The sequence below is a fragment of the Heterocephalus glaber genome, unplaced genomic scaffold (genome assembly GCF_053883595.1).
Source record: "Heterocephalus glaber isolate CG9 unplaced genomic scaffold, H.glaber_assembly_v1.0 deba00000470, whole genome shotgun sequence".
NCBI lineage: Eukaryota > Metazoa > Chordata > Mammalia > Rodentia > Bathyergidae > Heterocephalus > Heterocephalus glaber.
Window position 1 is genome coordinate 178,758 of NW_028258145.1, and position 24,844 is coordinate 203,601.

The 24,844-nt window shown below is 37.1% G+C and overlaps 1 protein-coding gene across 3 annotated transcripts in view; it reads right to left on the minus strand.

Annotated features, from left to right (window-relative positions):
• Positions 1-24,314, minus strand: part of Zc3h6 (zinc finger CCCH-type containing 6) — a 72,648-nt gene extending 48,334 nt beyond the window's left edge. For 2 of the 3 annotated variants that reach the window (XM_013072100.3, XM_021257962.2), the window contains exon 1: positions 20,266-24,314. In XM_013072100.3, the coding sequence (XP_012927554.2) occupies positions 20,266-20,281 (16 nt within the window). In that variant the 5' untranslated portion in view covers positions 20,282-24,314. The remainder of the gene's footprint in view (positions 1-20,265) is intronic. The other variant, XM_021257963.2, reaches the window with a different exon arrangement.
• Between the last annotated feature and the right edge of the window lie 530 nt (positions 24,315-24,844).

The following is a 24,844-nucleotide window of genomic DNA, read 5'->3' on the forward strand; positions in this document are numbered from 1 at the left end:
CTGCTACAATGAAAGACCTATCTGATACGAGTTTTTGTGATTTCATGTTTATCACAAAACTAGGCCTTGTACATTTGCATCCTGGATGAGTTATCTTACTTACTGCAGTCAGTCTTTACAGTTGCATAAACAGCTTCTCTTTACAAATGACCAGAGGTAAAATTTGATGAACACCAGATAACTTTCAAAGTGTTATTGTTCTTATCCTTATCCTTTATCTAATACATTCTTAGGCCCTCTGGAATGTATTTAGTTTACAGGAACTCAGCTAACCCTTTCTTTACTATAACTACAGCCATTTTTACTTGGTTTGTATTGATCCTTAAACCAAACTCAGAATCTGTCAAAGTCTCAAACCAAATATAGATTCTTTCATCAAGAATGGTATTTAGTACATATATATGGGCAATATTATAAGTTTTACCTAACCTAACATCTTCAATAGTCCTAAGACAACCTTTGTAAATTTTATTTAATTCTGTATAAAGTATCCCTACCTCAGAAATAAGTAAGAATTGGCCAAAGTAGCACCCCCTCCCCCAGTGCACAGGAGGTGACTGGAGCAGGTGCCAGCAACCCACCCCAACCCACCCATCAAAATGAGAAGACACGTAAACAAGTCCCAAAACCAGACTTCCAGATCACTGAAAACAACCCCAAAGGGAAATGAGATGGAATGCTCTGATATACAACCACCTGGACTCCCTGAACTGGCAACAAAAGAGGATCCGGAAAAAATGAAATCACAAATAATTTCTCAGATAACAGCAGAGATTGTGCCCGTACTGCAAGACATGATCAATAAATCTAGAGAAAACCCAGATAAAAAAATAGATGAACTGAGGAACATGATGGAATCCCAACATAGGAAACAAATGGAATCCATAAAACAGATACAAACAGATTTCCAAGAGATTAAAAATTCCACTGAAAGCTTATGCAGCAGAATGAGCCAATGTGAGGACAGAATTTCAGATATAGAAGACAAGATTGCAATTAGTGACAAGGAAAAGAAAAATTGCTTTAAAATAGTAAGGGACCATGAGAAATAAATCCAGCAGCTACTAGACAATGCAAAGAAGAATAACATAAGACTGATTAGAGTCAATGAAGAAAGAGGAGAGAGTGCAGATGACATAAAAAAACTGTTCACAGAAGTGATGGCAGAAAACTTCCCAAGCAGGGGAAAACAACTTGATATTCAGATAAGTGAGGCATATAGGACTGCAAATAGCCTTGATCAAAAAAAAAAATCTACACATAGGCATACAATTGTTAAGATTCCAGAAACCCAAAAGAAGAACACAATTCTACAAGCAGTGAGAGAAAAGAAACAAATCACATACAAAGGAAAGCCCATCAGAATCACAGCATACTTCTCAACACAAACCCTCAAGGCTAGAAGAGCTTGGAGCAACGTATTCCAAGCCCTAAAGGAAATTAGCCTCCAACCCAGATTGATGTATCCTGAAAAACTATCTTTCAAAATTGATGGAGAAATAAGATATTTTCATGACAAAAAGCACCTTAGGAATGTCATGAATAACAAACCAGCACTCCAAAAAGTTTTAGACAATATCCTAGGAAAAGGAAACAAGGATCACAACCCCAGGAAGCCCAGCAGAATTAATCCATTGGGCGTGACAAGAAATTAAATACAAAGGAGGTGAATTCAACAAAATGTCATGACAATGATAAGTCAATACATATCTGTACTGGCTATTTATCATCTTCTTAGTCTACTTTTTAATTGGGTTGTCTATAAATGAGCTGTAAGAGTTCTATATATATTCTGGTCTTAGGTTATATGTATTATAAATATGGTCTGTTTAAGGACTACTTTTCATTTTCTTAACAATATCATTTAAAGTTCTAAATTTTGAAGGAATCTCATTTATCAATTTCTTTCTTTTATACATCATGTTTTGTGTATCCTAGGAAATTCATGCCTATCCTAAATTCATGAACATTTTCCCTTTTAATTTCTTCTTAAAGTTTTATAGTTTTAGTCTTTCATATTTAGGTTCATAGATCCTTTCAAGTTATTTTTATGTATGGAAATAAAGGGTTGAGGTTAATTTTTTACATACGGATAGCAGGTGTTCTAGTACCATTTGCTGAAAACACTATCTTTTCCTCTGCTCTTGAGTTGAGTTTATGTTCTATAAAATGTTAATTTAAGGGGCTGGCAATTTAGCTCAGCAGTTCTGTCACCTGCAATCCCTGGTACCAAAAATAAAATGTTAATGTTAAATAATCTTTCAAGCCTCAGTGGACCACATATGTGCAGTTCTATTTCTAGATTCTCTGTTTTATTCCATTGAGCTATATGTCTTTCCTTATGCCAACACTGCCTTGATTACTGCAGCTTTAGAGGAAGTCTTAAAATTAGGTAATAAATATCTTCCAACACTGTTCTTTTTTTCTTTTTACTTTTCTAGGTCCTTTGTACACCTACATAACTTTTAAATTTCCAATTCTTCATTTATAGCAAGTATATATAAACCTGGATTTTTATAAATACTTTGTGTTTTCTAATCCTGCTAAATTCAAATACAAGTTCTAGGGGCTCCTAGAGATTTCTTAGTATTTTCTCTGTAGATGATCATTTCATCTACATATAAAGATCTTACTTCTACATTGCCAATTGTATGCTTATTGCCTCTTTTTATTGCCAGACTATTTTGGTTTGGGCTTATGTTCCAAAGTTTAATGGACAGACAAAGAGTAGGCATATCTGCCCTTGTTCCCCACCTTAGGGAGAAAGCATTGTATCTTCTCCATTCATATTAGGCATTTTTGCTGGAAGTATGGAGTACATGGCTTATCTGTTGAGAAGGTTCTGTTCTACTGCTAGTCTCCTGATAGTTTTTACCATGAACAACTGTAGAATTTAGTCCAATACTTTTTTTGCAACTACTGACGATCATATGGCTTTTTCCTTTCCTCTGTTAAAATGGAGACTTTTGGGGGTGGATCTTCCAATGCTGAACCAACACTGCCATCCCTCTAATAAAACCACTTTCTACTTACTGCCAGATCTGACTTCTAACAGTTTATTTTGTTAAACAAATTTCTATCTGTGTTCATACCTTTTTCTTCTATTATCTTTACCCAGTTTTAGGATTAGCACAATGCTGATTTCCTAAAATGAGGGGAGAAGTGTTCTTTTTTCTTCTGCTTTAAATGTTTGATATAATTATCAGTTAAAATATATATGAGCCTTTTGTTATCATATAGGTAGGTTTTCAACCTAGGAATATACTTTAATACATGCTATTCAAATTTTATATTTCCTCCAGAGTCAGTTTCATTAATTTGTCTTCCAAGGTACTTCTTAGAAGTTGTCAAATTTATTTCCAGAAAGATTATTGTAATATGCTTTCTATATCCTTTTAAATTCTGTAAAATCTGTGGTAATGTAGTCAAATCTTGATATGGTAATTTTTAAAATGTGTAATTGATATTGTGTAACAGGAAGAAAAGATCTAAAGGAGCATGGGAAGGGAGAGGGGTAGGGGAAAGGAAAGAAGGGAAGAGAAAAAATATGAGAAAAGGAAAAAAATGGAAACAAAGTCTTTGCAAATAGGGAAGAGTGGAGGGGGTGAACGGAGGGCAGGGGAAGGGGAAAAAAATAAGAACCAAGATAAATCATGTAAAGGTACAAAATCCCAATGATGAATGTAACTGTATTTTATACCTAAAATGTACCAATAAACTTAATGGGGAAAAAAAAGAAATAACTAAGAATTCATTTTATTGCAAGTAGTATCTCTTTTGTTTTTGAAACTATATGTGAGTCAAAACCATATGTACTCATAAACTTGTAGCTGGGTATAGTGATGCATGCCTATAATCCCAGCTACTCAGCAGGTTGAGGCAGGAGGCTGCAAATTCAAGGCTAGGAGGGCAACTTAGTAAGAGCCTGTAACAAAATAAAATTTTGTAAAAAGGATAGAGATGTAGCTCGATTGTAAAATGCTTACCTAGCAGGTCCAAGGCCCTGGGTTCAATCCCCAGAGCCTGGTGGGGGATTGAGGGGCTCGTATAATAATTTATTACACAGCAATTATGTAACAATATAATAATTTTAGATAGTTTCTTATCAAGTCTTTCAGGAGAACATGCTGTCTTTCTGGGAGTGTCTGAAAAGATACTAATCTTCTTGGGTGGAAAAAAGTTATCAAAACTTATTTGCTAGACATGGTGGGGCATGACTGTAATCCCAGCACTTGGAACGCTGAGGCAGGAGGATCACTATGGGTTCAAGGTCACTGTAGACTACATAGTGAGTTCAAGACCAGCCTGAACTAAACAGCCAGACCCTGTCTCAAACAACAACAACAACAACAACAAAACTTTCTTAATAACACTGACTGCAAAGGTAAATAAAACCATAAGGCCTAGTGATACAATAAATTAATCTAAAATCATTGATCTATGGTGCATGCCTGTAATCCCTGCACTCAGGAGGCTGAGGCAAGAGGATCACTGAGAGTTTGAGGTAGGCCTAGGCTGCACAGTGAGTTCATGGCCAGGCTCAACTAAATAGCGAGACTCTGTCTCACAAAACTAAAAACTAAATAAAATAAAATGACTGATCTAGGTAGTTAAGGTAAAAGGGGAACCAAGAATTCTTGCTGGAAAGACAAGAAAAAAAAAAAAGTACTGCTAATACTTCCTCTGTTTGTGGAGTAATGCCACAGGAAAGGTTGACCATATACAGTCAAGTTGAAAGAAAAGATAACTTGGCTATCAAAAGCAGACTCAGCAAGACTTAATACATGATCTCCTGGTCAAAGTGATGGAATCTTCCTTTTCTGCCTTCTGATGCCTCCTCAGTAATAGTCATGGTTATTTTTACTTGTCACAGTTTTCCAATATCTAGTGTCCAAAGTCACACATACTCCTGTATGGCTGTTATTTCATTGATGATACAAAAATTTACTTTGAAACAGAAAAAAATAAAAAATAAAGGTACTATTGTCTAATCAAGCTAAATGCAAGAACTACATCCAGAACACCTACAACAATAATAATAACACATGGAAGTAAATATGTAACTTGTTCTATACCTTATAGGACTAAGGGAGGATCAAAATCAGGGGCTTGTTAAAATAAAACCAAGTTCCCAGGATGTGTGTACCAAATGCTGACTGTTAAGTCCCTGAGCCTAACACTCATATCCCACCTCACACCTATTTGATAAGCCAAGTCTGTGCTTTTGTGAAAAGCATAAACTGAAAAAAATTTTAAAAAAACTTTCTAGCCCCTAAATGAACCAATTAGAACTTTAATACCTAGGGACCAGGGATTTAGCTCAGTGGTTCCGCCGCCTGCCTTGCAAGTGCAAGTACCTGAGTTCAATCCCTGGTACCAAAAAAAAAAAAAAAAATAGAACTTTAATACCTAGAATCCTTCCCAATGTGTAGTTAACTTTTCTTTGTACCTACTTATATTTTCAGTGTGGAGAGATACACTGAATTTGTTTCTTACTCAGCAAGCAGATTAATTTAGCCCTCCCCCTTAAAGCTCTGGTGGCATCTGTAGTACTCCCAGAAAGCTACTGTAGAGGATCTTATTGAACTTTCAAATATGTAAATAAATTACAACTGAAATTCTAAAGATTAAAACGAGGCAAAGACTGAGATTAGTTTACACAATGATAAACCAGAAACCAATGACTAATTTTTAGATGTGAGCTGCAAATTTGGCTCTGAGCTTCTGGAAACAAGTATTAAACATATGACAGTAGTGCTTTCAAGACAAAAACAGATCAGGTGCTTAAAAGAAGCACTTTGTTTTCTCCCTTAGGAATAATTTCATAGTGAAATCTCTCCTATGAGTCCTGTAACTATTACCTGGTATGATAGACAGTACTTGATACAGTGGACATTGTTCTCAAGAGTATCCAGAAAGCTAATACAACAATTTATCCCTTGTAACATTCTAATCTAGTCACCACTGAACATATGAGGCTTTGGGGAAACATTGTAGATCTAAACCATAACACCTAGCAAGCAGACTAACTTGCCCTTTTTTTAAAAAGCTATGAGCTGCATGGTGGCACATGCCTATAATCCCAGGACTCAGGAGGCTGAGCCAGGAGAATCAACATGCATTTGAGGCCAACCTGGGATACATAGTGAGTTCAAGGCCAGCCTGAATTACAGAGCAAGACCTTGTCTCAAAAAAAAAAAAACAAAAAATAAAAAGCTATGATGACATTTGTATTATCCCAGAAAAGATATTTGTAAGGCTGTTATTGAACTATAAAATAAATCACAATTGAAATTCTAAAGATTAAATGAGGCTAAAGCCTGATGGTACAAGGATATGCCAGAAACCTCTGACTAAATTTTGGATGTGAGCTGCAAATTTGGCCCCAAGCTTCAGGGAAACAAAAATTAGGCATAAGACAACAACACTTTGAAGACAAAAACAGAGTAGGTGTTAAAGAGAAGCATTTTTTTTTCTGGGAATAATATCAGAGAGCAATCTCTCCTCTGAAGCCTCATATCAACCATTACCTGATATAATGGACAGTACTTGATACAAAAGACACTGTCCTCAAAAGTTATCTGTAAAAACAATAACAGTTTACCACTTATAGCATATCTCAATTTGAGCCAAAGGCAAGCTGCCAAAATTCAATTGAGAAAGACAATTATATAATAAAGCAAAGCTGCGTAAATATTGTCTGATGTTCTGACTTAATCCAGCAATGAAATTCATAACATCTAGAACTTTTTTTTTTTGGTACTTAGGATCGAACTCGGGACCTTGCACTTGTGAGGCAGGCAGCGGGCAGCGGAATCACTGAGCTAAATCCCTGGCTAGAGCAATTCTTAAAACTGTATGTATGAAAGAATTTTGTCTCTCCAGTTTAAAAAAAAAAAATTCATTCATTCAACCTATACTTATTCACCATCTTCTCAGTAGGGATAAAATAGTAAGCAGCAACAACAATGAGACATGGTTTCTTCTGGTATGAAGTTTTAAATCTAGAGGGAGGATAGACAGCAATCGACAAATCACACAATAAATATTTTTTAAAAACACAATGACTTGAAGGAGGTTAGGAACTAAGACAAAGTTAATGACATTGGATTACGGAGTAAATATGAATTACTTCAATTCTTCTGGGGTTATTTTAATTTTTAGTGTTTGTCCAGAAATGGTGGCCTCCAAGGCAGACCAGCTAGGTTGTTCATATAGGATTTAGAATTATAAAATCCTATAGAGGGCCAGGGATTTAGCGCAGTGGTTCTGCCACCTGCTTCACAAGTGCAAGGCTCTGAGTTCAATCCCCAATAACAACAACTAAAAAAGCTATAGAGTTTTCTTTTTATAGAATAGGTTTTGTTTTATTTATGGTACTGGGGATTTCTATCCCATAGTCTTTGCATTGAACTACGTCCCCAGCCCCTTTTTCTTTTTCCCTTTCTTTCTTCTTCTTTTTTTACTATATATATATATTTTTTTTTTTCTTTGACAGGTTCTCCCTAAATCAACAAATTACCTAAAATGGGGTTGAATCTTCAATCTTCCTGTCTCAACCTCTCAGACTGCTGGGATTATTGGTGTGTGCCCCCACACCCAACAGAACTGTATTTGTTTAAATGCTCAAAGAACATTGGTCTAGCTGAGTGTGGTGGCATACACCTGTAATCCCAGGGCTAAGGAGGCTGAGGCAGAAGGATCACAGCAAGTTTGAGGCCAGCCTTAGTTGCACAATGAGTTCAAGGCCAGCCTGAACTACAGAGCAAGATCCTGTCTCAAAACAAAACAAAAACAGGGCTGCGGATGTGGCTCAGTAGCGCTATGCCTGCCTGGCAAGTGGAAGGTCCTGAGTTCAATCCCTGGTACCACAATAACAACAAAACATTAGTCCAAACCTTTCATTGTATGGACTTTTCTTAGCCCTATTTCATTTCATGGTCCCAGACAATTTGATACAGTGTGCAATTTAGACAATAGCCTTACCAGGAAAGCCTACACATCAAAGTAGAAGAAATTGACAACTGTTGTTATTACTAGGCTCAAAGTTCAATTAAAACAAAAAAGAGTTAGACAACAATATCAACAGAGAGAGTAAACTATGGTGAGGCAGGTGGTTGCCAGAATAGCAATTTCCAACCAAAGTTAGAGGACCCAAACCAAAAACAAACAAAAAAATCTCTTATTTAATGAATACCCAGGGTTCTAGCAAAGTAGAGTTACATGAGCCTGGAAATTAAAATATGAACATTAAACATGAACAATCCGTTTCTTCAGAAGCATTATTTAATGCATAAAAATGTGGGATGTTAAAGCTGATTACTTAAAAAGACATCACAGTAAGGTAGATGATTAAACAGCTTTAGAACCAGAAAAATCTGTATTCAAATTCTCCTTCCCAAACATGCTACCTATATTAACCTGGACAAATTATCCTATCCTTCTGATATCCAGTTTTCTTCTCTACAAAATGAGATTAACCAATCACCTTTTGCATCACAGAGTTGCTTAAGGATTAAGTAAAATAAAGTTAGGTAATCACTTAGCACTGTGCCTAGAGGTACCCTTCAATTAAAGTTGCCTTTCTCTGCAATTTACCTGAAATGTGGATATTTGAATAGAATGTGCATGCTAGACTTCAGGTACTTTCAAAAAAAAAATTTAGAAAGGTTATAACCCCAAGCAACAGGGATTCTAAGGGGAAAGTTCTTTTATTTTCCTTCAGAGAATAACAAAGAAAAACTATCCGAAACAGGTAAAAGCAGAAAGGAAGCTGGGCAGGCCAAATTTAGAGTCTGTTTTTCCTACAGGTATTTCTACTTCATCCTATAGTCACACAACTTTAGCAGCAGTTTGTGTAAAAGTTTCCAATATTCCCAAAGTCTCCCCAAAGCAACAATAAAATACAAGATGAATTATTCATAGGGATTATGGTGACTATAGATGTTTATGATGGTCCACATAATTAAAAAGGATAGATTAACTGTTTAGTAAAACAGGAAAGGAAGCCATGCATTTTACTTACAAAGAGTTTTTTTTTTCAAAAATGTTTCCAATAAAATTGATTCTGATAACAAACTATCTGTTCCCTGCCTCTAACATTATTGTCCAAAGTGGAAGTGGTAGTGCTATACATTAATCTACAAAATTATGAATTTATTTACATATATAATCTTTTATTTATATATATGCTTTTATGTTTGACATCATGAAGAAAAAACACATTATTCTTCAAATATCATTTATCCGATAAGTAGAGCAATTATAGATGAATAAACCACGTGAATTATCTTGCAAAAGATTTTGAGATTTTAAAAAGTTATTTCTTGGGCTGGGGATTTAGTTCAGTGGTTCCGGTGCTGCCTTGCAAGCACAAAGGTCCCGAGTTTGATCCCTGGTACAAAAAAAAAAATTTATTTCTTATATGTACTCTCTTGGATAGCTAACTAAGCTAGATCTGATTCATTTCCATTCTTTTCCATTTATTCCCTTCATTTAGGCATTCTAGTACAGAATGGAAAAGTCAGAAATTCCACAGAAACAAATCTCAGCATGCAATATTCCTTTACAATGTGAATGTCAGAAAATAACCTAAGCGTCATGCTATAAAACCAAAGTTAAAAAAACCTCAGTACCATCTACATTTTCATATAGTTCATATTTTCATATAGTAGTTCTCTAGAAATTCTCGTTGAGGGCCAGGGATGTAGCTCAGTGGTACAGCACCTGCCTGGCAAGCATGAGACCCTGATTTGATTCCCGGTACCAAAAAAAAAAAAGAAATTCTCGTTGGATGAATCTGCAACAAACCAGGGTAAAAATGTCACCTAGTAATATCCCAAAAGGGTCCTCGGCCGGGAATTTAGCTCAGTGGCTTCGCTGCCTGCCTCACAAGCACAAGGTCCCAAGTTCGATCCCAGGTACCAAATAAATAAATAGATAGATAGATAGATAGATAAATAAATAAATAAATGGTTCCTTGGTTTGTAAGGGCAAGCATCTGGGTTTGGATTAACCATAATTATGAGGTACTGGGACTATAGGATTTTGAGGCATGCAAGGATTAGTTTTGCTTTTTAACAGAGATGTTCCAAGTTAAGACTTTTGTTTAAGTATTCAGCTAAAGTGTACTTCTCCAATTCTGCATTGGTCGATAAGTCATTTCCAGCATCCCTAATGTCACATGATCAGAGATCACTTGATCATTTGATTAACACTGTATTACTCAGAGTAATAAGGTCAAATACGAAAAAGCCATGTCATTTAGATTTACCACTAGTATCTAAATATTCATTTTGCAAATTAGGAAGGTGTTTTAGGTAAAATTTGAAATAAAAATTTATGTGCTTTTATGTTACAATTTTATCAGTTAGATGAAGTATATTAATGCATGAGGTAAATGTCATAATTAATGATTATGAAAGCTTTTTATGTAAAAAAAGTATTTTTAAAGTCAAATGAAATAGTGCCATAAAACTGAAAGTTAGTTTATAAATTATGAGTTAGGAAAAGTATTATATCCTTTTTAGCTGATAAATTATAAAAATTTTAATGAAAAATTCAAAGCAGAATATCAGAAATTTTTGTTGTTGAGACAGGGTCTCCCTATGTAGTTTAGGCTGGCCTTGAATTCACTATGTAGTCCAAGCTGGCCTCAAACTCATGGTGATCCTCCCGCCTCAGTCTCCTGAGCTCTGGTATTACAGGGGTTACCACCATGCCTGGCCTAAAATAATATAGATTATATATCATAATTTTAACTTGTTCAATTGTTATACTAGTTTTCACAATATTAAAATCACTTCTAAAGACTTATCTTTAACTTATTTTATTATATAAATCTTTCAAGAATTCTTCACATCTTTTGAGGCTAAACTAAAAGAAAGATGTTGCTGGGGATTTAGCTCAGTGGTTCCACCACTTGCATCAAAAGCACAAGGACCCAAGTTCAATCCCCGGTACCAAAAAAAATAAAAATAAAAAAGTAAAAGAAAGATGTTAACTTTTTTCTCAGTATTGGGCACTGGGCCCAGGATCCTCCTGCCTCAGCCTTCCAAATATAGTAGCTGGGTTTACAGCCAGGTTAAACCTGGCTGAGAATACTAACTTTGATACTTCAAAATTTCATGAGAAAAACTGCCAACTGCACATATAACATAATCATTTTGTTCCAGAGATATTATGTATTTACACACACACACACACACACACACACACACACACACACACATTACAGGAAAAAAGTTCTTCCCAGTATCTTGTATTCCACTACCTCAAGTGAAAGTAACATTTTAATAACTATAATGTGCATTAAAGCAATCATAGAAACAATTAATAGATGACACTGAGAAATTACTACTATTGAATTATAATGTCCCTCTTTTAAAATGAGACTACTAAACTTTCTAACAATACATTATAAGAACTTCATGGGTAAAAATTCTTATTTCTTCATATAGGTCAGAAGTTTACTCTATAATGATGATGATTTCAGCTCCAGCTTTGGCTAAATATCGGCTTTCACATTTGGCCATATGGGAATTCAAAAAAAGAAAATATTTGATTCAATATATGTACAGTCAAAATATATAAGTATTTCTTATGTCAATGGGTTACTGACTTCCATTTTGATTTGCTTATATAATTTTAAAATATAATCTTACATTCATTATTCAAGGATGTGAAAATCAACCCATAACCTCGCTTAGGGGTCTAATAATAAATGTTATAGAGAGCTCAACCCCACACACAAGCACTCATGATCTAACATTCTGTCAACTGCTGATAATGAAGAAAAAGAACTAAAAGAGATGTTTATGCATTTTCAATGAATTCCCTTAATAAGCTGAAACTTATACACAGTGGAAGAATTTGTTTTCTATGGCTCAAAACTTACAGATCTAAAATCTAGGTTTAAATGATTTCATATTCTCTTAAAATATGTTAAGGCCGGGAATTTAGCTCAGTGGTTTCGCCGCCTGCTGCGCAAGCGCAATGACCCGAGTTCAATCCCCGGCACCAAAAAAAAAAAAAAAAAAAAAATATATATATATATATATATATATATACATATAATGTTAAGATAATTAGTATTCTTTATAAATTCAATTTTCAATATTTTAAGATTTTTTAAGGGTATCATTTTAGGATTTAGACAAAGGTGCTATATAAGATAAATTTATAATAAAATAGGACAAAAGTATTTGTGATTCAGTAATACACCAAATCAACAACAAAATCTTTGTAGGTGTCCAATATCCTGACCTAATTTCTGATACCACGGTAACACTAGGAAGCAATGGAAAAGGTAATGAAGCTGAATGCGATAGGTTACGGTTCTCACATAACTGTTCAATCCTCTTGTACAAAGTTATTTACACTCAGTCTGTTACTTTAACTATGAAATTAAGATACCAATACCTTCTCTATTGTACTAAATAAAGGTATACAAATATAAACTGATACATATACAATATTGAGCATCATGATAGGTGCAAAGCTGTTATTTCTGTAGCAACTTTACAAACAGATTATGACTTTTTTATATAGTTTAATGTTGCACTTTTAACAATAACTTGGGACTTACTGTGGTCTCAAGAGTATGGGTATAATTTATGAAAATTTAAGTATTAGAAGTTACTTGAAATATTAAAAGTTATTTGAAATATTAAAAACACATTAAAAACAAAATCAAAAGAAAATACATGTAAAATCATTTATAATAGAGAAAGTTTGCTCTTTGCCAAGAGTAATAATAATCTTCCAAATTTGTTAAAGTCATTTAATGACTTACAGCCCTGGTTGGTTCTTGGCATCAGTAGTAAAGTAATTGCTCCAGAACACAACCATCTCAAAAAAGAATGTACTCAAAAAATCAACCATAAAGCCAAAAGAAGATAAACCATAAGAGAGATTAAGAATTTAGGCACACAGGACCTAGTGAAAGATGACAACTAAATTTAAGATATTAACACACAAAGAATAGTCTTTACCAAAAAGTGGGGTGTTCAACAGTAATGAAAAAGAAGTGCATAGTGCCACACAAGCACTACCTACGAGAAAAGATATTCTGACAGGCAGTCATTTTTGGTCACTTTCCTATCACTGGGACAAAATACCTGACATTCACAATTTAAAGGAGGAGAGATTTATTTGGCTCCCAGTTTTCAACAGGTTCAATCCATGGTTAGCTGATTCAAAGGCAAAAATAGCCTGGTAGAAAGACATGGCAGAGCAAAGCTGTTCAAATTCTGGTAGCCAGGAATTAGAGGCAGGGATAATACACCCTGCCACTTCATGCTCCCAGTGACCCACCTTTAATCAGCCCCCACCTCTAAGAATACATTCACTGACTAGTACCTACATGGTCCAATCACCATCCAAAAGCCCCACCTCTGAATACCTGGGACTTTGCAGGAACGCTTTGGAGGTAAACCATAACACAGATAGATGCAAGTAACTGCTTGACTAGTACATTGTGGAGATGAGAATTGGATTTCACTACAGCCTGACATCATTTATAACCAAATCCCTTGTTTTAATTCCATACTCTTGTTACTTAGGCAACTCTTGATAATAAGTTTTCCATAGGGGATTTTACATGAAAAGAATACACTCTCTGATGCAAGCATCCAATCATTTTATGTGAATAAACTGGAATTCTCATCCACATACATTCTCTTGTGATGGGAATTTATATCCTTAGATAAACATGTGGGCTCTGGAGTTAAGATTTACTTGAGTTCCTACTGATTTCCTCTGTGAACTTGAGAAATTTATCAGTCTATTCATATCTGTTTCTTCATCTGTAAAAAGATGAAGAAGTAATAATGGGACCTTTCCCTAGGGCTATTATGAGGAATAATTCACATGAAGCAATTGAAATGGTACTTGAAACACAAGTGACAAATAAATGTTGACCATCATTATTAGTTTTGATCATAAATTAACATTTCTGAGTCTGAACAAAACTCTGAGATTGATCAGTTTCTGAATCTGAAAAATAGGACCACTGTATTGCACAACAGGAAATATGCTAACAGCCCTGAACTGAGTGAGGCTTGACATGATGAATTCAGGGTCACCCACCACGTGAGGTTTTTTAGTAGCCAGTCTGTCCAGAAGAAAACTCTCTACATCACAAAGGATAACAAACCCAAATGCCTGCAGGGGTCAGGCAGATCACCTAAATGAGTGAAGCACACCAAGGTTGGTAAGTTTGCAGAGTATATATGACTGATAGGACTGTGGAGCGAAAAGAATATAAATCAAACTTTAAAGGCATTCAAACACCACTATTTTAGAACATCTATTAAAAAGCCTACTTGTCTTCTACTGAACTCCCCCTCTGTAGTCTGTTTCCCCTAATCCCTATTTATCAACATGCAGCTGATGCTTCTGCTGCTTAAAAAATTTATGACAGGATCTCCATATCCCATCAGGGATGGGTCAGGTCCTGAACTTATTTAAACGTTTCCCTACTATAGTAGTAGTAGTAGGTGTATACTCTCCACATACAAATACTTTAATCATCCCTGAACCTACTGCGCCATTTCTCTGTGCTTTTTATATACGTATCTCTGCTTCTACTTGGGCAAACTTATATGCATCCTCCAGGCCTAGCTATTTGAGGCCTAAAGCCCTCATCATCTATATTCCCACTGCACTCACACCACTTACACTAGGACATTTATTTACCAATCTGTTTCTCTGCCTAGATAATAAAGTCTTGGAAAGCAAGTTCATGATAGATACTGTATTCAGATTTGTTTCCTAGTATTTAACACTACCCTTAGCAGAGAGGAAACACTGTAAGTCTGAATGAAAACTTAATGAATGAAAATATTTAAGAATGAAATAATTTGTTTCAGAGATTAGGTAACTTTTTTTCTATGAGTCATAGTGCTTTCAAAAATCAAAGCTGAACCTGATACATAACTCAGGTTTTTTAAATTTGCTAAAGAAAAACTCTTTGATAATTTCAACAAGTTAAATCAGTTAATTAGGAATCAAAAGATAAATTAATGGCTGGACAGAAAAAGCAATTAAATTCCACTAAATGTATTAATTTGCAAACCAATTATTGTATAGAACATAAAGTATACTCTACTCCGACAAAAGGGATCTGCAGTTTTTAAATTAAAATTGACTTTTTAAAGTGAAAAGGGAAATTAAAAATAATCTAGTTCAACTAGTTTTCTACTTCACAAATAAGAAAAATAATCAACACCTGTAATTCCAGCACTCTGGGAGGCTGAGGCAAGAGGATAGCAGGACTGAGAGCAGCCTGCGGAACTGAACAACTTAGTGAGACCCTCTCTGAAAATTTTTAAAAAGGCTGGGAATTTAGTTCAGTGCAAAGACCCTGCATTCAATCCTGGAGGAGGAAGGGGAGAGGAGGAAGAGAGGAGAAATTACTAAAGAAAAAACAATTATGAAAAAAGGCCAGGGATGTAGCTCAGTGGCACTGTGCCTGCCTGGCAAGCACAAGGTCCTGAGTTCGATCCCCAGTACAGGGTAAAAAAGGACTGTGTTAACCAAGTTAGAAGAAAGATCATGACCAGAGCTAGGTTTCATTCAAAATGGTGACCCTCTCAAATGTACCATATTACAATTCCAAACTGTTTAAGAATTAAATGTCAGAATTTATTCCATCACTTCCCTGTGAAAACTTAATGAAGAGTGAAAGTAATAGTTTAAGTAGGAATTTGCATACCTGGGTACTTCCTCAGGCTGTATTTGTGGGATCATGGATGAATAACTGAACACTGTAATACTACTAGATTATCTACTCTCTACATGGTATTAATGCAAGAATCAAATGGAAGCCTTGCCATAAATGGAAAATAGAATCATTTTCATTCTCACCCTCTCAGATTCTCCAGGGCAGTCTCTTGGCAAGATTTTAATTCATTTGGGGGACCATAGGAAGTTGGGAATTTAACAATTTTAACTAGTTGGATTTTTTTGTTTTTTAAAACAGAATCTTGCTGTTATTCAGGTTGACCTCAAACTCATGATCCTTCTACCTCAGCCTTCTGAGTAGCTGGGATTACAGACATTCACCACCACACCCAACTTCTGTTTAACAAGAAGGAAAGCCTGAAGGAGATGAAAACAAAGTGGGTAAATTGTTCATAATGGGCAAGAAATAATCTCCCAAAGCAAGGTGTTATCCCTACCTCCTATCAATTAAAGAATTTTTAATGATAATTATTATAATTTAAATATTTAAACTATCTTTCCCCCAGTACAGGCCCTGAAAAACTTTTTACCATTAGTGTATTTCAGAAAATTCTACAGTAGTTACTTGGGTTATATTTATCTTTTCCTACTCTGTTGCAGATCTGTTCAAAGCAGGGACTCAGTATTTAAACTTCAGGAGTTTGTGGAGCTGGGGTGTAGATGAGTGGCACAGCACTTGCCCAGCACAGGAGACCCTAGGTTGGATCCCCAACACTGCCAAAAAATAAAGAGTTGTTTGCTATTGGTTTATTTGGCTCAACATCCATCTAAAATATAAATCTAGGCTCCTGGAGTTGTGCCTGAGAAAAGTAAGTAAAGAACCAAATGAAAAGAGACAAAGATTATACCTCCCTTTGACTTCTCCCAATTTCTTATTCTGTGTGTGTGTGTGTGTGTGTGTGTGTGGTTTTTTTGAGACAGGGTCTCACTATGTAGTTCAGGCTGGTCTCGAACTCAGTATGTAGTGCAGGCTGGCCTTGAACTCATAGTGGACCTCCTGTCTCAGCCTCCCGAGTGCTGGGATTACAGGCGTGCGCCATCACACCCAGCTTCCATTTCTATTATTTTTAATAAAGAGTTTTAGATACTGGGCTATATTTATGCACAATCATTCCATGTATCTACAAGTTTATTTATAAATACGGTTATATTAGTAACACTTTATAAAAATACAATGTTTTTACTTTAGGCATTAAAATACTTAAAGGGACAAATACCAAATGGATATTTTTTACTCATTTGGCAAACAAATCCTGTACAATATGTTTACCATAGAAAATATGTAAAAGAAAATACTTTTATGAAGTCATTTTTATTTTTGTAACCCCATGTTACCTCCACTTGTAAATTCACTAGCTAGTAAAAAAAATAACTTTTTAAAGAAAAAATATGCATTCTGTGAATTCCATTTACATTTAGAATGTTATACTGTAAATTATAATAGTAATATTTTAATTTGTATAAAATCAAAGCAGTTATAAATATAAATCATAGATTGCACTTTTTCCTGTGTGCAGTTTTCAAGAATGCCAGAAAAAAATCTGAGACAAAACCTAGCTCTATATACCAAATTTTACATAGCCTTCTTCTCCATCTAATAGAACATTTATAATATAAAGTTGTTACAATATGGAAACAGAATATTTTGAGTTCACAGATTAGTCCATTTCCCCCAGAACTTTTTAATAATCATCTAGATGCCTATTAAAAACACAATTACCAGAGCCAAGGATTTAGCTCAGTGGTTCCACCACCTGCCTTGCAAGTGCAAGGACCCAAGTTCGATCCGAAGTACCAAAAAATATATATATATAATTACCACAAAGTTATCCTAGAGATTCTGATTCAATTGTTGTGGACAGGACAAAAATCTTTATTCCATGAGTGAGTTTGATTAGCTAAGATTGGAAAACAATGATCTATCTACTACAGTGGTTCTCAATTTGGCACATATTAGAATTACCTGGGAAATTTTAAAATTTTAAAACCCAGGGTGAGTTCCAGATCAAAGGAAATAGGACCAGTACTTTCTTTTGTTCATTTATTTATTTTTGAGACAGGGTCTCACTTTGTAATTCAGGCTGGCCTTGAGTTCACTATGTAGCCCAGGCTGGCCTCAAACTCAGGACAATCCTCTTGCCTCAGCCTCCCAAGTGCTGGGATTTACAGGCCTGGGCCATGCTTGACGCACCAGTACTGTACTTCTTTAAAGCTCTTCAGAGAGAGTTGAGAACCACTGATTTTGTACAACTTGAAAATTTCTAGCAGAACTCTTATTAACTAGGTTTCCTTAAGTTCTCAAAACTAAGTAGTTACAAAGCTGAAGCTAGAACCATTTCTCCTGAATCCTAATACACTGTCTTTTTATGTAGTTCTTTTATTTTCATGAGTTGAAAAAGGGGAAGGGTGATAACAAAACAAAAATCCCTCTCTAGCCAGCATGCTATCAACACATGCCACAATTCCAACACTCCAGGAGACTGGGGAAGGAGGATCACAAATTCCAGGTCAGCCTGGGCAAACTAGCAACTTACATCCTGTCTCAAAATAAAAAATTTTTTAAAAGGGCTGAAGATGTATAGTTCATTGGGAAGGCCCTGGGTTCAATCTTGAGTACCACAAAATAAAATTTTGCCCCAGAATAACATTGCCATTTAATTGGGCAAGTTAAAACAGGGCTAATTAGAAAGTATCTTCTTGGTCCTAATTTAAAAACAGAAAGACAAAGTAACAGTTGTAGTTGCTCTTTACTTAATAGACTGCCAAAGTGTTACATACATCTCACAAAGAATTCTTTAAAGTGTTTATTTGAACCTCTTAAATCAGTACTTCAAAATTTTAAATTCTTTTGAGTCTGGCCTGACAGTTCCTTACTAATTATTTTGATCCCTACACTTGCTGATTTCATTATGTAGTACACATAATTCTACATATTAATACTACTTTGTCCACTAACAGATGAGAACAGATTTCCTCTTTCCATATAAAATAAATGACTTTTAGGCTGCATTTGCAATTTGCATTGCATTTGTTGGTTTGTTCGGCTATTCACATTAGAAAATTTCTCAAGATATGGCTAACCTATTCCAAACCTTTCTTTTCAATATTATAAAAAAGTAACGGGGAGGAGGGGAGAGGTAACTGAATAGCTGAGTGCTTGCCTAGCACTCAGAAGGCCCTGGGTTTGATCTCCAGCCCTGAAGAGGTGGGAAAAAAAAGAGGCTAAAAAAATCAGAGATTGGGAGGTAGTTCAATAGTAAAGCCCTTGCCTAGCACATATGACGCCAAGTTCAATCCTCAATATGCATTTTTTAAAAAAGAAAAAATGTGTCAAATGCAAGCTTATGCACTGTTTTGTTTTGTTTTGTTTTTTGGTACCAAGGATCGAACTCGGGACCTCGCGCTTGTACCTGAATTTTTGAGAGTGCATTTTCCTTTTTAAATTTTGTTACACATTTGCTTGGATTACTTTTTGGGAATCTACTTTTATTATTACAATATAAAGTTGTTTCACATTTTTATCCCTAAGACTGCCAGACATTTAGATATTTCAAATTTTAGCTTTGTGATCTTTGCTTCTCAATTTAAAAAACAAATAGTGTTTGTCACGCTTTACCAAAAGCAGTCCACATTAATCCACAGGTAAAACTTCAGCAATTATTACATAATCTAATTAGAATACAATGTATACTTCTATTCACAAACACCTAACAGTGAAGGTTCAAATCTTCAAATCGATTTTCTAAATAAGAATCAGAAGATGCAAGGGATTTTGTTCCAGTAATTTTAATGAATGAAACCCCTCCCTTTTAAAATAATTAGATAATGTAAAGTTGAAATCTACCCAAAATAAAGTATACTTTGAAACCCCACCACCACCCCCCACCACCGTTAAATGGAATCAAGACTGCGCTTCTTTAGGCATAGCAAAAGTAAAATAGAAAAAAAAATCAGAAATCTCAGTTTACGTGTTCGGGCTAGACGGCATCATCCATGGAGTTTCTACTTTAGGAGAAAACTGCACTACGCTAAGGTCTGCAAAGTCTTTAAGTCTTTGGTGTTCGTATACTTAACTTGAAATTGGCCATGTTAAACTGTAAGGGGGAAAGACTGTCGCTAACACCTAGCCTTGAGAGAGCGGGCTCCGACCTCTCCCGAAACCCCCCGCTCGGGGATTTTTAGCGGCGTCCTGTGAGGAGTCACGGATACACGCGCTCGAACCGGGCTCCGGCCGTGCTCCCGGCGCGCCCGCTCTCCAGCGCGCTCCGGGCTCCGGGCAAGGGGCTCCGCGAGCCCGGGGGCGGGGCGGCGCAGCGAGCGGACCCCGGTCGGGGAGGGGCGGCCGGCCGGCTCCCCCGCCCGCCGCGGCCGCAGCCCGAGCTCCCGGAAGAGCGCGCGTCAGGGAAGTGATGGAGCCACACAGAGACGGCCAAGTCATGCAGGAGGCGCCCGCCCGGCCCGCTCCCGCCGCCCGACCCCTCCTCTCATTCGACAAAAAGACAGACAAGAAGGCGTCCCGACCTGTCGTGCCCTGCATGTTCAGAGTCTGTCATGTTTGGTCAAGAACGGGGCGGGGCTGGAGGGCAGGTCTGGAGCCCGCGGCGGCGGCGGCGGCGGGGCGCGGGGAGGACCCTGCGCCGCCTGCGGGCTCCTGCTCCCGGCCGCCGCCGACAGGTGACGAGGTGGTAAAAACTCACGGTTACTAGTGAGCGACACAGACACAGACTTTCCAGTCTATTAACAACCACGCCAGAGAGATGGGGCTCTAACTGCAAACACTGAGCAATGGCCCCGCGCTGCCGGCGCTGCCGCTCTAGTCTCTATTCGCCGCCGGTGGCTGAGGCGTGGGAGCGGGCGGGCGGCGTGCAGCGACGCGGGGATTTGGACAGTGGCCGTAACGGTGATTTCTCCTCACCAACATGGCGGCACCCGAGACAAGGCGTCTCGAGAAAATGGCGCCGGCCGCAACACCTGCACGGGACTAACGAGCAAGAGAGATTCCTCCGCGAGCGGTGGCCGTTGCCCAGCCCGCTGGAGCCGAGAGCGTCCGCCATTGGATGAAACTGCCTGTCAATCACATGCAGGGGCGGGTTCCCGGTCCTTCAGTGCCGCGGCGGAGGCGGCAGCCTGGTGCCGTTCACCGACTCAGAGAGACGCGGCCGGATGGCGCTGGAGTCGCGCGGGAGGGGGTCGGTGTGTCTGCGGTTCACCCGGGCCTGTGGGCCCCACTCGCCCGGGCTCCGCGGTGCGCCAGGCCCGTGGCCCCCAAAACCGTCAGCCGGGGTGGGGTGATGCAGAGGTCTTGACTGCACGGAAAACCTTTGTTCCTGAAACAATAGGCCAATGTGTTTTCTTCTTGAGTGTTATGGGATTGTCTTTCTGTAACGTTTAGCGCTCACACTCGCTTTAAGGAGAATAATCGTTTGGCATGCAATAATTTATGATTATTTAATACTAGATTAACCCGGCCATTTCTTGGTAAAATTAGTCATTAACTCCATAAATTTGACATTTCTTAACAAGATTGACTTTTGTGTTTAAGATACTTGCAAACATTTCAGAAATAGAAGCAGTGAAACATTGCATTTCTCTATATTTAGAATGTGACCTTCTGAATTAATACTTAAATGATATGTTTTGGCCTATTGAATGTACCGTATTACTCAGTTCTGAGGGGAAGTTTCTCACTCTATTAAAATAATGGATTTAATGGTTGATCTCCCCAGATATCTGGCTGCCTTTGCTTAATAGTGTGTTCTGCTAATACTTTAAGTGGAATTATTCAGCAGCAACTGAATCAGATTAAATTTGAAGTTAGAAGTTTTGGGTGTATACACTGAAAAGAGAAAAGAAATTGCACTTTTTAAAAAAGTTGAATGTAGCCATTGACACAACCTGTACGCTGATAATTGTGCGAGTGGAAGCCACTTTTGTCCATAATACATTCATAAGAAACTTGCAAAAAGCTGGTCTATTTTGTCTAGAGGAAGAATATTAGTTTTTTCTCTATTATGACTATTTTATTTACTGTAGCTACCCAAAGGCAGAAAACAGTTGCTTATTCATAAATGTGTTTTCTGTCTGATGAGAGGCTTAGAGTTGAATTTGAGGGAGAAATTCCTGTTTCCCGTATAGTGGTACACTTTAAGGTTATATGTGAATATTTGCTTTACTGACCTTCCTTGGAAAGTTTAAATACAGACCCCAAATCCAAGAATCAGTACATAACCCCAGTCATTGAAAAAGTACCTTTAAAATTGTGCTTCCAAACAAGATTAAGGTAGTTGTCAGGCTCCATTTTCAGAAAAGATTAGAGTGTTTCTTCTACCTGTATAGTTCTTGCCGCTAACAACCTCAGAATGGAAAACGGGTAATGGATCTCATGACTATGTTAAACTGTTTACTCTTAAATTTTAATCTATAGTTTAGAAATACCTGTTTAGAATTTAATACAAGTTTTATAGTTACCAAGTTCTATGAACAAATCTTTTTTTTTTTTAATCAACAATGCAAAGGATCTGCATAGTTGATTTGTAAGCTGACAATTGCATAGGGGTAGCTTTTGTTTTATGAATATGTCCTATCTTCATGTCTATATATTCATAACTCATATCTCTTATTTTTCCTCTAGATGCCTTCCGTCTTTTATAGATTTATTCGTAAGAATTTGATATTCTTATTAGTTTTTTATTGCTGCATATCAAGTTGCCATGAATTTGGTGTATTATTTATTGGGGGTTTTTGTTGTTTTTAAGACAGTCTCACTATGTTGTTCAGGGTGGCCTTGAACTCACTGTGTAGCCCAGACTGGCCTCAAACTCATGGCGATCCTCCTGCCTTAACCTCTCAAGTGCTGGCATTATAGGTGTGTGCCTCCACGCCCAGTTTATTTATGTGTTTGGATACTGGAAATTGAACCAGGACCTTGCACGTGCTTAGCACATGTTCAACCACTGAACTACACGGTAAACCCTGACTTTTTTTTTTTCCTTTCCAAACCTTAGATTCCAAGTTCTTTTTCTTCACTCACTAAGATCTCCAGTTCTAAAATACCCAGGACAATTGTTACTTGGTTTTGAATGCTAGAGTCTCCTTCTAGAGGTGTTTTCTAGGTTCTTTCTGCCCTGAACAAAGAATTGGTCAAGACAAGCATAAGTGGTAGCAAAATGTTACTTTTACAGTATTAAAGGCAGGAAAACACCAGATAGGGCCAAGAAAAAGTAGGAAAACAAGCACACCCTACAGGGTGAATGTGGATCAACATGCAAAACCATAAAGTGGCAAAAATCTCAGTGTTGACTGTCCTTTTTTTTTTGGTACCAGGGATCAAACTCGGGACCTTGCGCTTGCATAGCAGGCAGTGAAACCACTGAGCTAAATCCCCAGCCCTTGACTGTCCTTTTTGTTTCTCCCATCCCTAGGCTGACGTCATATCTAGGCCACTCTAGAGAAACTGCTCAAGTTCTCTTAACAAGTCATGCCTTCTTCCCTAGCCAGCTTTGCCATGCCCTAGTCTCCTGCCTCACAAGGTTAAGTAGAAGTGACTTAGAGGACATACTTACTTCCCAGTTTTCAAAGTCTTCCCAGTTAAGATGATGTCTAGGGATTTTATGTATATTCTTTCACGTTGAATATATGTTCTCTTCTAGTTATAATTGTCTTAAGAATTTTGTGGCAGATGGATATTTTATTTCACTAAAAAAATTTTTTTGTCATTATATGTTTTGAGTCTTGAGATTGTACCCAGCTCTCTCCCGCTGTGGGTTCTTGTCTAAGGCTGTACAGAAGGACAGGACAGAATAGCAAACAGTGTGGAGCAGACTGAGGTGTGTGGTTTGTTAGAACAGAGAAAAGCCCTTTCTGGAGGCGGGAGTAAAGTGGATGCCAAGGAAGGGTCTGAATCTAAAACCTTTTATATAGCTCTTTAGGGCAGAAAATATATAAAAATTGTTTTTTAAAAAAGCAGCAGGTTTGTTGCTGCTTCCTGCTGTTTGGCAAAGCTTCCTTTTGCCAAGTGATTCCATCCTTCTTTGTCATTTGCAGCTTCAGTTTCCCTCCAGAGTTATCGCTACCCTTGCCTTTAGTTTATTTAGTTTGTTTAGGCCTTGCCTCTTTGTCCCTTTATTTTCTGGTCTCAAAATGATCATGTTGTTTTCTCTTTTACTCTGTATGCCATTCAGATCTGAACACAGTGTATTTAAAGAAACAACTGAACGGAGTTTAACAGCTGTAAGTAAACTAGAAAGGATAGTAAAGCAACCTTCCAGTAGCAAATATCAACCCTAAGCCTGAAGGGATTGTGGGAGAAAATTATTGTCAAAACTAAGAGACAACTGTAGTTAAGGGAGAGGGGCTATCTGACAAGAGCTGTAGCGTCTAGTAAAAACAAGCAGCCATAACCTGGTCTCAGCTAGGAAGATCCCTCAAGCCCAAGAGAACAAAACCAGCCTGGGAAACATAATGGGACCCCATCTCCAAAAACTAAAAAATTTAGAAAAAACAATTTGGGCTGGAGTTATAGCTCAGTGATAGAGTGCTTACCTAGTGTGCATGAGGCCCTGGTTTGATCCTTAGTAAAACAAAGAACAAAACCAAACAAAAATCAGAAAAAGAAAATGACAAGCCACCAATTGCCAAAGGAAGGCTGTGCAGGGGATGGAAGGTCTAGAAGAAAATCTCTCTCCAACCTCTTTTTTGCCAACCACTGACTGAATCTAACACAAGTCAGAGAGCAAGGAAATACAGATATTCCTAAACAACCTACCAGTTTAACAACTGTTTAGACATATGACCTGCCACTCAGACCTACAACCTATTTTTGTGTACAGTTCTGCACATCTTGTTTATAGAGCCTCAATTTTTTTTGTACAGTACTCCTTGTTTATATAGTACTATACTTTTTGCTGATTGTACTGTGTAGTAGAGTAGTTTAGTTTTATGTTCCATTATACACTATAGTACTGTATATAAGAGTTATGCAAATAAAAGCAAAATCATCAAGTTGGAGTTTTCTTTACCATTTCTTCATTCTGAATATTGTAATGTACATACTATGTACAGTTTCTCATTTAGCAACCAATTATATTAATGACGTAGTTGC